The 13285-nt window shown below is 38.0% G+C and overlaps 1 protein-coding gene across 1 annotated transcript; it reads right to left on the minus strand.

Annotated features, from left to right (window-relative positions):
* Positions 1 to 292: 292 nt before the first annotated feature.
* LOC149851480 (NAC domain-containing protein 83-like) lies at positions 293 to 1842 on the minus strand. Its single transcript, XM_090000880.1, has 3 exons — positions 1541 to 1842; positions 1149 to 1435; positions 293 to 833 (listed from the first exon to the last, which is right to left on the minus strand). The coding sequence occupies exons 1-3, from the start codon at positions 1704 to 1706 to the stop codon at positions 576 to 578; spliced, it is 711 nt and encodes a 236-aa protein (XP_089857006.1). The 5' UTR covers positions 1707 to 1842; the 3' UTR covers positions 293 to 575.
* Between the last annotated feature and the right edge of the window lie 11443 nt (positions 1843 to 13285).

Here is a 13285-nt window from a genome sequence, read left to right on the forward strand (position 1 = left end):
TGGATTGAACTTCAGTAGTCACTTTCATCTTTGAATTGTTTATGTCCTTCAATTTGTTTGGAAGATACCCCAATTCATTTTCTTGTTAGATTGAACTTCATTAATCACTTTCATTTTTGTATTGACAAATGCATGTCCCTCAATTTGGTTGGAGGATATCCATATCATTTCTTGTTAGATTGAAATTGAGTGATCACTTTCATTTTTGTGTTGTAGTACCCCAATTCATTTCTTGTTAGATTGAACTTCATTGTTGTCTACCCACTTTCTTTGTGGTTTCGGTAAATACAAGGAAACATAAAGATCTGTGTAGTCTTGCTTAAAATTCCACGTTTCTATTCACATACCAGTCTTACATGTTAATGGCTGTTCTTGCTTCTGCTCATAGACTTCTTGCAACTCAATGAAGTACAAAAACCTATCAAGACAAACCTCCTCCTCCGAGAGAGAGAGAGATTGCAGTAGGTTAACAACTTTCTCCTTTGGCTAATTGTCTTGAATAGTTTTTCTTGGTAGCTATTCTGTTCTATCCAAACTCTGCTGCAACAAGCTGCAGAGTATCGTCTGCCCTCTTCTTAGAGGAGAAAAGACTTGCTGCTACAGATGCCTTCCTCTGAATCACAGGCCTCAGAAGAAGAAACTTCTGTGATGCTGCTGGATTCTGATGATTGGGAATCTCTCGGGTTTTCCATCATGACGTCAATGACAGCCGCCCTACTCATCACTTGATTCCTGGGCCTTGGCATGTTCAAATATTGTACCGTTGTAGTATGCCTTGTTTGAGATGTTTTCTTGAGAAATATGCGGCAGAGAACCCAATCTTCCATGGAAATCTGCTTCCATAAAAAAGAGAGAAAAATTAGTAAACACAGCTCATAAAACAGGGCTATTTGATGGGTTTCTTCCATCAAATTAAACAAACGAATGCTTTGTAATAACAGCTATCAATAGAAGATCTAATTGATTTTTCTTAAAACATCTCGTTTCCTTTCTTTAGGAACCTTCAAGGGCGTTTCGAATAACAGCTAACAAGAGAAGCTCTAATTGGTTTTCCTTAAAACATCTCATTTCCCTTCTTTAGAAGAAGCTTTCAAGGGCGTTTCAATAGAAAGAACATCATGTTTGATGCCAAAATGGAGAAAACTCACTTGGGCTGAGCTCTTTCTTTGCAGAAAGAAGTAAGGTTGTGCCCCAGCATCAGTCAGCCTGTACTCATGCATGACCCATTCAGTCTTGGCTCCCTTGGGTGTCTTCCCCCTGTAAAAAACCAAGCTTTTCTTCATCCCCACAACTTGATTGCTTCTAGATGCATGGATTTTCCTGTCCTTCCCAGTTGCCTTCCAATAACCAGAGGCACCTGCCCTATTGGACCTGTTCCCATTTGGGTATTTTGCCTCTTTCCTAGTGAAAAAGTACTTGTCACTCTCCCCATCACCTGATACAACAACAAGTGCCATAGAAACCACGAAACCCATTCAGTTTTTCAGAAACAACCCATAAACAAACTTCAATCAGGAAAGTCAGCATCACTGATACTCACCAGGCAAATCCCATGGATCATACTTGCACATATCTATGTCAGAGATGATGGAAGCAGGCAATGGAATGGAGAACACTCTGCGCTTCAGGTACTGAAGCACAAGCTCCTCATCTGTGGGATGGAATCTGAAGCCAGGAGGCAGCTTCAAGCAACCGTGGCTCCCCATCTTCACAGTGAAGGCAGAGTAAAAGAAGGGAAGGAAGGATTGGAACCTCTTAAGGTATCGAAGAACAGAGATCAAAAGAGGCTCAAATATGATGTGACCACAAATGAGGGATTGTGTGAGGAGGCACAGAAAGGGAAGGAGAAGGTGGGGGGATTTATATCTGCTGCGGTTTGGTTGTATCCCAGCACAACTTGCCGTAAGAAAGACTCAAACTAAACTTTCGTTGACGCATGTAAACAAACACTTAAGCCGTGTTGATTCCTGTTAAAAAGATGGATTCGCCAAGGGGTTTAAGTCTAGAGAGAGAGATGTTGGACAATATGGTTGCTTGAATGAAAGTATATGGGAAAATTGGGATGCCTTGTGGGGATCATGAGTTGGCTGTTATTGGCTGTACATGACTAAACTGCCCTTGTTTGTGAATATGAAAAACTTTTGATCTGGCCAAGCTTAATTAGTCTGAATTTGCTCAATCACTTTTGGACCAATGGCAAGTGTTTTTCATTGTGTAGATCTTATTTAATGAGAATTTGATGAGTCGATCCGCTTACAGGTCTTGCTGTTACTGCTACAATATTGAAAGTTACTCTACTTATCGTTTTACATAAAAGATAAAACAGATAATAGATTGGTTACCTTCTGTTGTTGAATCTTTTGCATAATTCATTGATCAATTGTACAAATTAGCTGTGTGGTTATCTTATGTACCGGTCAGCTGGTCCTAGTTGTATCAATCCCTCAGCCATCTCCAATGCATGTGATATGCCTTTCAATTTATGCTTAAGCTTCTGTTACATGAAACATAAGAGGTAAACTTACTTACTGAGACATATAAGTGTATTAATGTCCTTTTAATTCAAGTCCAACTTTCACATGATTTAACGACTCCTGTTCGACCTTTATGCCTGCTTTCTGAAGTCAGCACTCAACCCCCCAATCAAATAAAAAAAAAACACAAACATATGTAAGTAAATTAGTAAATGGTTGGTTCATAATTGCTCATAAAAGCATCATAAATTTACATCCACACACACTGTAAGGGAAAGCCCCTTCGAGCGTACGAAAATGGTGCTCTCATAGTTTCAAGCTCTTTACGTTCTTCTTCCTCTCTCTAAAAGCATCTCTCTGAAAGCATTACTTGGAGAGAGAAAACAACCATCCACCAGTACTACACGCAAGCCAGTGTTGACCAAGGAAAAACAAAATGAAGCGACCCTTTAAAACACACCATGTAGCCTCGTGATAATTTAGTGAGAGAAAGTGTGTTCTTCTGTTTCTCTCTCTACCACTTTCTCTCTCTCTCTCTCTCAAGAAACGTCTCTTTCTTTCTATCTTCGATTGTCCACACATGTCAAGTGGGAAGATTTTCATGCACAATGATGACGGCGTCGTGTAATAATTTCCTGTCCCCTCATTTTTTTTTTCTTACATTTTTTTTTAAGTTGATAAGCAAGGTTTCCCCGTTTATACACGGAACGGCAAAGAGTAAGAGAGAGAATAAGTCAAAGTTTTGAGGATGAAGCAAAAGCTACGCCTCTCTCTCTCTCTCTCTGTAATCTTGAGGATCTCACTGATCTGACCCTTTTGTCAGTATCGCGAATGGGGGCCAATTCGTACCCTATCTGAGTTTTTTTTTTATTTTATTTCTTTTTTCTTAATATTTTGAACAATTTTATAAAAAAAACTGACAAAAATAAGCACCTAACATTTTAATTATTACTTTTAACCGTCTATTTTCAAAAACCAGTGAGAAAGAGAGATGATTTGTCCCCCCAAAACTACCATCATCTCCACCTTCAACCTTAACCATCTGATATTTAAACTCCAACAGGGCATAGTGGTAGAGCAACGACTCTCTCTCTCTCTAGAAAAATGATAGCCAAATGATGGGTGACCCATCTCCCCCTTCTTATTTTCTCTCTCTCTCTCTCAAAAATGAGGGTAACGGTGGCGGTGACGAGGCAATGAAACAACCCTCTCTCTCTCTCTAACTCTGTTAAAAAAAAGAAAAAGAGAGTTTGATTTTTCTTTCATTAAGTCTGGTTTAAGTCATTGAATTGATGATCATGCTTTTGAAATTCGACTTTTAAAAGCAAACGGTTAAAAGGAATAATTGAAACATTAGGTGCTTATTTGTAAATAGCTGATTAGTTGGGTGTCTTTTTTCTAAGGTATTCTAATATTTTAAAAAATAAATTAAAATATATTTTTGGCCTAATCAACAAAATTTGTTTTAAAGTCTAAACCGACCTATTCTCTAAATCGTTTTGTACGTCGATTCAGACCCTGTACGGATTTTGACAACATTGATCTGTCCAACAAAAATTTCCAAGACATTCTTTTCTCTGTCCCACTTAATGGTCTTAGGGTATGTTTGAATCACTCTCCCCCAGCTCAAAATGGGACAACAAGAACGCAGGAACAGTGATTTCAACAAACGTTCAGTGGGTGCTTGAAACGGTGTCCGCAGCATCCTTGAAAATGTATTATTTTTGTAACACCCCTTCCCTGTTATAGAAAGAACAAGACACAAGAAACACGTCCCCGGACTCTCTCTCTTTCTCTCTCTCCTTTGCATCTAGGGGGTTACTGGTGGTCGAGGCCATGCGAGGCGGCTCGGAATGAGCCTGCCGGCGAGGTTCTTCCTTTTCTTTCTTCTTTTTTTTTCTTCTTTTATTTCTGTTTTAATAGAATTCCTTTTTAAGGCATTTTTAAGTTTTCATATGTGAGGGTGTTTTTGGAGTAGAGGTTTTTGTTTGATTTTCATATATTAGGTTCTTGTTTGATTTTATTGATTAGGGTTCTCTTATTGATTAGGATTCCTTCTTCTTGATTAGGGTAAACGAGCCAAACCAATGGAACAGAGTGGTCAAGCCCAGCTCGAGCTCATGCTAACCCAGCTCAAGCTAGTGAATTACAAAAGGATATACTTTTGAAAGTTACTCAGTTGAGTTCAAACTCACTCATTTACAAAATAAATGGGATTGAACTCTAAATTTATTACTTGCAATTTAAACAATTCAACGATCTAGACTATATGATATAAAATATATGTACTACTTAACAAGTCTAATACAAGCTCATCACCCTGCCCTCAAATGTTTGCCTGGCGTTATGTGTGCATCTGATGAGGAATCTTTTTTCCACATCTTTCTTTTGGGCCTGTGTGCGTTTCCTATTTCTATTAGTAACATTGTCTTAAGTGGGCAGCAGGGCATAACTTGCATTGGCCCAATCAATAGTAGGCAGCTACCGACATCTCTCTCTCTCTCTCTCTCTCTCTCTATATATATATATATATATATATATATATATATATATATATATATATATATATATATATATATATAATAGTTTTTTTTTTCAGTTTTGACCAAGGTTGTTAAATGCGATGAGGCGAAGCGAGGCGTTGAGCCTGCGCTTCGCCTCTGGTACTGAGGCGCATGCCTCTCACAACTGGTATGGAAGTGAAGCGGTGGGAGGGGAGGTAGTAAGAGAAGGACCACACGCTCAACTGGTACGAAAGCGAGGGATATGCCGGTCGTCCGGTGATCGGAGAAGACTGAGCAGCAACTGCAACACAACAACTCCGGTGGTCGGTGGTCACAACTGGTCGGAGGTTGATGAGGGGCGCATCAGAGCAACGCCTCAGTACCTTGAGCGTGCGCCTCGCCTCTGAGGTGTACGCCTCTCACAACACTGGTTCTGACTCTATAAATGTGTTGGGCACGGTTTATTTAGGAGGCATCTACACCTGGATCATGTGTTTTCGATGAAAAAAATGATATTTGAGGCCTAAAAATTTTACAAAGTTTTAAAACTTTATAAAAACCTACCCATGTGTCCGAATCAAACACTCTAAACCTATAAAATCAAGTACATAGATCACGTATCTATGGTCAAAATTTAAAATTAAAACAAAAAAACCTGAAAAACTCATTTAACACATTTTCATTGCTATATATATAAGGTAACTAAAATATGTTTACCGATATGAATCAAATTTTTCATAGGTTTTTTTACTCTTTTTCAAAAAGATGAGGTGATCTAGATGTTTGATTTTTATAAAAATAGACTCTTGGATCATCCAATTACGGATATTTTAAGGGTTGAAAATTAGCTTAAAATTTTCATAAATATTCAAGTATAAAAAATCACATTTTTTGAACCGATTACGATGATCTAACAATTGTTTCCCAGCAAATGAACAAGAGTTAGATTTGCAAAAAAAAACCTATGAAAATCTTGATTCATACTAGCAAACATATTTGATAAACATATTTAGTTTTTTTTTTGTACAAGTTCTATGTAGATTTGGGTTCACGAGACACTTTTTTTTTTGGACCCCTTATGGATTACACCTTTACAATAGATTTGATAATTTTTTATTGTTAAAAGGTGTTAAATACGATATTTCAAGTAGGGGTGTAGGGTACGGTGATAAATAACAAGACCGATTAATATATGAAGCCGAGTATAGTTTGTGAAATTTTATACCCGACTTGAGTTTCGATTAAGGCCCATAAACCCATAAATTTTTTAATATAAAATAATAAACAATTTATTATTTTTGCAGGTATGGTTCAGGTCTAGTTCATGGAGTTTTTATAGGGATCAGGTATAGTTTTTTCTTATGGTAGGCTTGATTAAACCCGAGTCCAGACCCGATACGTACCCAAAAATCGGGGCTAAGTCTTGTTCCACCTGCGTCGAACCAAACACGAGAATTTACAATATAAAATATATATTTTTTTTTATATTAAAAATATGTGGGTCTTAATCAGAACCCGGGTCAGGTCCGGGTCTGGTATATAATTTCAAAAAACTATACCCGGGTTCATGTATTACGAACCCGGGTGTTCTTATTTATCACCATATCCGGACCCTATAAGGGTCTGATCCGGGTAAACCCGACCCGTTGACACACCCCTAAACCTAATCCCAGTATGCGCTTTTTGATGTCCCAATAGTTTAGAAAGCTATTCGTGCACGGGGCACTTCTTTATGAAACCGACCCATCAATGGGGTCGGCTTGGCGTTAACAAGACGTCTTTTCTTAGGGATAATTTCGTCATTTCATAAAAGCGTGAGGCTGTCTTGTGGGGTTCCGTGGGACTCGGAGGCCTTTTTTTTTTGTGTGTGTGTGGTGGGTCCCACGTGACGTGATTTCGACATCCTCGGTCTCGAATCTCTAGAAGGAAAGAGACGGCGGAGAATAACGGCACGCAAATTTTGGACGGTCTCGATTTCGTGAAAGCAACGACGCACCGTGGGGCCCACTTGTTCTTTTGCGTACCGTGAGTGGGTGTTTTGTCCCCCTTCCAAAGCGCTTTATTTTGGACGGTGCGCGGAAGCACGGAACGGGTCTGCGGAACGGTGAACGGTGAATCACCGTTCCACCCTGTTACAAACAACGGGACGGGGAAACGCTGATTAAGAAAAAAAAAAAAGTGTTAGGGGGCTGGTTCGACCCCCCAACCACCCTCTCTCACCCCCTGTACAGTTGTCGGACCGCGAGGCCACCGGGGATGGCACCCCGGCCTCTCTCTCTTTTCTTTCTCTTTTTTTTTCTTTTTTCTCTCCCTTTCTCTCTCTCTATATATATATGGGTGTGTGATTAGGATTTCAAATAAAAAAATTCTTTGATTAAGGCTTTGAATCATTTTTTCTTAATTAAAGTTATTTTATATTTAGTTTGTTTAGGGGTTTTATTTGATTTTTTTATTAGTACTTTGAATCAAATATCTTTAATTAAGGTTTTTGATATTTGATTTGATTAGGGTTTTGAATCAAATTTCTTAAATTAGAATTTTTTATAGTTAATTTGATTAGACATTTTTCTTGATTTTTTTCTTTGATTAGGGCTTTGAATAAAAAAAATTAATTAAATTTTTTTATACTTAAATTGATTAAGCTTTTTTTATTTGATTAGGGTTGTTTTTCTTTGATTTTCGTTCAATAGGATTTGAATTAGGTTTTTGTTATTTTTATTATGATTTATTTATAGTTTATTTGATTTTATGGTTTATCTTTTTTGTAGTTTAGGGTTTTTTTGGTTTATTTATGATTTATTTTCTTGTATTTTAAGATTTTATAAATTATTTATGGTTTTATCATTTGTATATAAAAAACATGAATTCTTATTTTTTTAATAATCACTTATATTTTAAACTTTTTTGGTAGTTGGGTCCAGATACATTTTTGGGACTAAACTTAATAATTTTTTAATAAACTTTCATAATTATATCCAATAAGACACTGATAAAGTATTTATATATAAAAATATATCAATTCTTATTTTTCTCAAATTATATAAATTATATATATTTTTTAATATTTAAATCCAATTCGAGATTTATATCCCCGGCAAAAATCCATAATAAACATGAAGTTATTTGACCCATTATCCATATGTGTCCAAGTTATCCGCATGAACAAAAAAATAGCTCTCTAGGGTGTTCTTCCCATTTTGGATCAGGTTCTAGGCAGACTAGGCCCATGCCAAATTTGGTAACAACACTATGTCCCCTTCGAAATTCAAAGGACTATCCAATTTGATTGGCATAGAGACAAGGTGACTGGCAAAGGTCCCACCTTGGCTCATTTAGGACTTCAAATTTTGGCTTGACAACCTTGACTCAACCAAGTGCTTTTTTTTTTTTAGCCTTGTCTTCTTTGAGCTAAGTTCCACACATGTTTAGGAGCTTGAGCTGGTAAACCTAAATTTTACTTAAACTTGATCGACTCTACTTAATAATTAAGCAAATCACAATTGATATACTATAATGGTCAACATGATAACTCTTGGCTCGCAATGGAATGTCACTACGGGAAAAAATGGGCTTTACTGGCGCAGTGTTTTCACCAATGAAATACTTTTACTGGCGCGCCAACAAAGCCTCATTTTCTTGTAGTGTGTCTCAAGCAAAACAATGGTTTGTTTTTGCTATTAAAGAATATATATATATATACATATACTTCAAGTTCAAGCCTTTTGTATGGATGGGCCTATCTTCTACTAATTAGGCGGAGCAGCTTGAGCAGTCTGCCGACAGCCGAGCCCATGTTTTTCTTGTTATAACAAGATCGCGTGTCAAACATGTTAGAGAACAGAATATTTAGGTTTTGACTTGGCTAGGATTGGGGGAGGGGTGCTTGGTCAAGATGTGGGTGCAACCGTTTTGGTCTAGTCATAGTATTCTTTCATTGATGTACTTTGTTTCCTAATTAAGAAAGCATGATTAGGACTTGAATTTGCAGATGGTAATTTAGACCTTCCTCAGGTTAGGTCAGGTCGGGTTGGCTTGAGTTGGAGGCTGTCTCTAAATTGTGTCTTGTACAATGAGAAAATGAAGGGACGATGTGGTGTGTTTGACTAGGGTATCTTGAGTAAGATTTTGGGCATTGAGGCTGAAAAGTTGGGGAAGTCTGCATCACAATGTTGACATGCTGAGGGGAGTCATTCTCACAGTTTGAACCCCTGTCCCCCTCTACTACCATGGAAAAGTAAGAGTGTGTGAACCATAGTTGCATTGGTACTCGATACAACCTAGCGGATCGCGTATCAGGCATACCAGTATCAAATACCGATACAAATCTCGTTTCGAAAACCATAAGCAGAAGTATCAATTGTTTAAGAAACTCATTCCTATTATTTCAAAAAACATGTTTCATCTTACATAGAAACACTTTTCTGTCATATTATAAATGAGTATCAAGTTCGTTTCTATTAATATTTTTGCATGTAAACAACATTTTCATTTTACAAAATCACTTTTTATTCAGATTTTTAAATATTATAGTTTATTAAAAATTTATTATACATCAATGATTGATTGTATATATATATATATATGTGTTTAGCTATTTTAATTTACATGTATTTTTATGAAAATATATATTTTGTATAAACTTTTTAAACAATGTTTATCAGAAACTTGTGTTGGACATTTCAGATCGAGCTCAACCCTGAGTAACCTGGTTTAACAAGGCACACTTAATGGTATGCATAAGTGGGGAGGGGGTTACCTGAATGTGAATGGTTCACATTCAAAATGAGCATGTGAAGGATTCACATGCATGAATATTACATATGAAACCACTACTCTCCTCTTACTATAAATAGAGAGACATGGTTGCTTGATGAGTCCAACCAAGGATCCCTCTCTCTCTCGCATTTGGATTTAGGGTCCTACTCACTTTTTGACCTAATGGCTTGAGCTCATTGTGGGCGTCGATAGGCTGAAGAGAATGCCGAGCACCCGTGTTTACGCAAACTTCATCCGGATTGACTATGATAGTATGTTTTCGTTCTTCATGTTATTTCTACCAACTTGTACCGATATTTTCCAAAATATATCAATATGTATTTCAAATAAAAAAAATACTGAAACTTTTTAAGCCCTCACATACCTATACTACTACGTACTGGTACCAGTACCCATTTACATTTCTGGCAACTATGGTGTGAACTATTTGACCTAACATCCTAAAAGTGACCCCAAGGGGTTAGTGTAGCTGGAGTGGGCCTTGGCTGGCATACAACCAGTTTGGGTTCAATTCCCGCGGGCACTACCCCCTTGCATAAACTGAAGCACAGCATAGGCCCTAGGTGATGATTCTGCTTTCTTTTTATAAAACAACTTATCTTGCATAATCATATGCTTTGTTTCAATAAACAAATCATGGCATTTTATTTGACTAAACAAAGATCAGCTAAATGATTTAGTACCAACAGGGGTGGCAAAACCTGACACGACCCGCCAACCCGCCTCTTAGGCGGGTTCGGGTTGGGCTTAAGCCAACCCGTTTAATAAACGGGTCCACCCGCGTAACCCGTTTATTAAACAGGTTGGGTTCGGGTTGGGGGTATGCCAACCCGGCTGACCCGTTTAATAAACGGGTTAGGCGGGTGGGTCAACCCGCCAACCGTCTGCCAACCCGTCGACCCGCCAACCGACCCGTCAACCTGACCCGCGAACCTGAGAACCCGTTTACCCGACCCAACCCATTTATTAAATGGGTTGGCGGGTTGTGTCGGGTTACCCGTTTATTAAACGGGTCGGGTTTGTGTTTGCCACAGCCGACCCGTTTAATAAACGGGTCGGGTTTGGGTTGAGGTATGCTGACCCGCCAACCCGTCGGGTCGACCCGCCAACCCGACACGATTGCCACCCCTAAGTACCAAGCGTGCTCTTTAAGGCCCTGTTGGGAAACTACCAGCAAGTGGCAGTTAGGGGTGTCAACGGGTCGGGTTTACCCAGACCTGACCCGTATCAAACCCTATAGGGTCCGGGTATGGTGATAAATAAGAGGATGCAGGTTCGGATTCGAAGGTCTGATTAATACATGAACCAGGGTATAGTTTGTGAAATTTTATACCAGATCAGGGCCCAACCCAAGTTCCCATTAAGACTCCTAATTTTTTAATGTAAAAATGATAAAAAAATATTGTGGTTTCTCTTATGGTGCGTTTGATTAGACCTGAATCTGGACACGATACGATACCCAAAAATCAACGCTAGGTCTGGTTTCACCTGGGTCTGAACCAGACCCGACCCGTTGATACCCCTAGTGGCAGCCAAGGATGCAGACACACAATCTCCAAAATTTGTGGTTTTAACAAATCCACATGGCTGTTTAGGATAAGTGAAACTGTTCAGCTGGGGATTTACCACTTCCACTTGTGTGGCTGTTTGGAATGCAGCTGAAAAGTTGAAATTAAGTATCTTATTTAATCTTGAATATCCAAACCTAGATTCACATTTTTATTTTTGCTCTCCTTATTTATTTTACCCTCAATCTGAGTTTTGCCCATGTTTAATTTACTTTTATTCTTTCTATTTTCCTACTCAACTAAAGTAAAGGGAAGAAGTTTTTAACAAAATAGCGAATTTATTGCTATTGTTAGCCGTTATCTTCTTCATTCCTTACCACATCGATAACTAGTTTCTAAATAGGGCTTAAGGCATGAAATATAAAAGTACACTGTTAATTATAATTATCAAAATAAAATAGCTCTTTATAAATAGTTGATAAATCAGGCATCTTTTGACAATTATTCAAAATAACTTAAATAAAGAAAGAGAGAAGAGTTTTAAAGATTTTAACCAACTCCCAAACTCATAGACAAGTTAGTGGAATAAGTGTAGGGGGCTATATGGCCTTAACATGTCAAAAATGTGCCCCCTTAACAAAAGCACTAATTTTGTAAGAAAAGGGCAATATATATTGGTTGGTATTTGATAATTATTTTGGAAGCTAAATCCATGGACTCAAAAAGAATATTATATCAATGGATGCAATGAAGCCCAAGAGATAGTCATTAAATGATGATCATATATCAATGCAATGGAAGGATCATCGTATCTTATTACCAAAATCTCAAAGAGTTATTAGAGAAAGAGAAAAGGGACTTTTTTATATTTACACCGAGAAACCACCCCCAAGATCAAAGACCTAGCCGCATTGGCTTTTTCTGCCGTACTTACGATCACTATGTTGACAACATAAAACTTTGTGGGCTTACCCCTTGCCCCCACGGAGTTGCCCATGATTTGGACCTAGACCACCTGCCTAGCGGCCTAAGCCTCGTCTCACTACGTCAAACCCCTTTGAAGCTAGGAGAAAGAGACTTAATCCGCTTTTTGGGATAGCTCGAAAAAACAGCCTTACTCACCCTTGAGATGAATAGTGTGAAAACTTTGGGTCCCCTATTGCTCACTAGGGAGTGCACCCACCGTTGGCCTTGCAGCAAAAGATGCACGCACATAGGTTTTTGAACTTATGACATCCTTTCAGCTTGGTGACTTTCACGAGTGACACCTACAAGATGAGCAAAGCCTTTGTTGGGGAGAGGGATTTAGCTCTTAGGATTGTCGTACACTTGTTATTACTAAAAAATGACCTATTTAGCTTAGTTCTTGCGACTCCTAAAAAAAAACTCCATTCTCGTCACTTAACAATGATCATTGATTCTAATTTCCTTACTTAGAAAACCATTAGGTTTAGCCACATATGATTATGGCTAAACCATTAGGTTTAGCCATTAGGTCTACAATTTCTCCCCTACAAATCAAAATTTATTGTCTTAGGTTAGTGGCATAAATAGTGTTTAAGCACAAGTCAATTGTATTAAAAACTTGATTGAAAATTGGAAAATATCATCTCCCCAATGTTGTCAGTATCGGAATCAGACCGGTATCGTTTGGCCAACGATTCAGGTGAATCGCCCGATACCTTAAGAATCGACGGCCAAAAAATATTACATGTCAATCAGAACGTGACACACATTAAAGCCATTAAAATATAATATGAGATTGGTAAGTCTCAAGGCACCACTGCCTTACATAACAAGTATGTTTCCCTAACGTATGGTAGGTCAAAGGTCATGTGGGGTCCATTAAAGAAAACCTAGATGGACCAACCAATGTTGTCAGTATCGGTATGGGCCCTGAATCGTTGTGCCACTGATTCAGCTTTGCCTATACCAATAAGCTCAAAAATAATAAAAAAATATTATGTGTCAATTATAACATAACACATGTTAAAACCATTAAAATAATATTAAAAAAATATTG

This window comes from Nuphar pumila, chromosome 1 (genome assembly GCF_984573655.1).
Source record: "Nuphar pumila chromosome 1, dmNupPumi1.hap1.1, whole genome shotgun sequence".
Classification (NCBI taxonomy): Eukaryota; Viridiplantae; Streptophyta; class Magnoliopsida; order Nymphaeales; family Nymphaeaceae; genus Nuphar; species Nuphar pumila.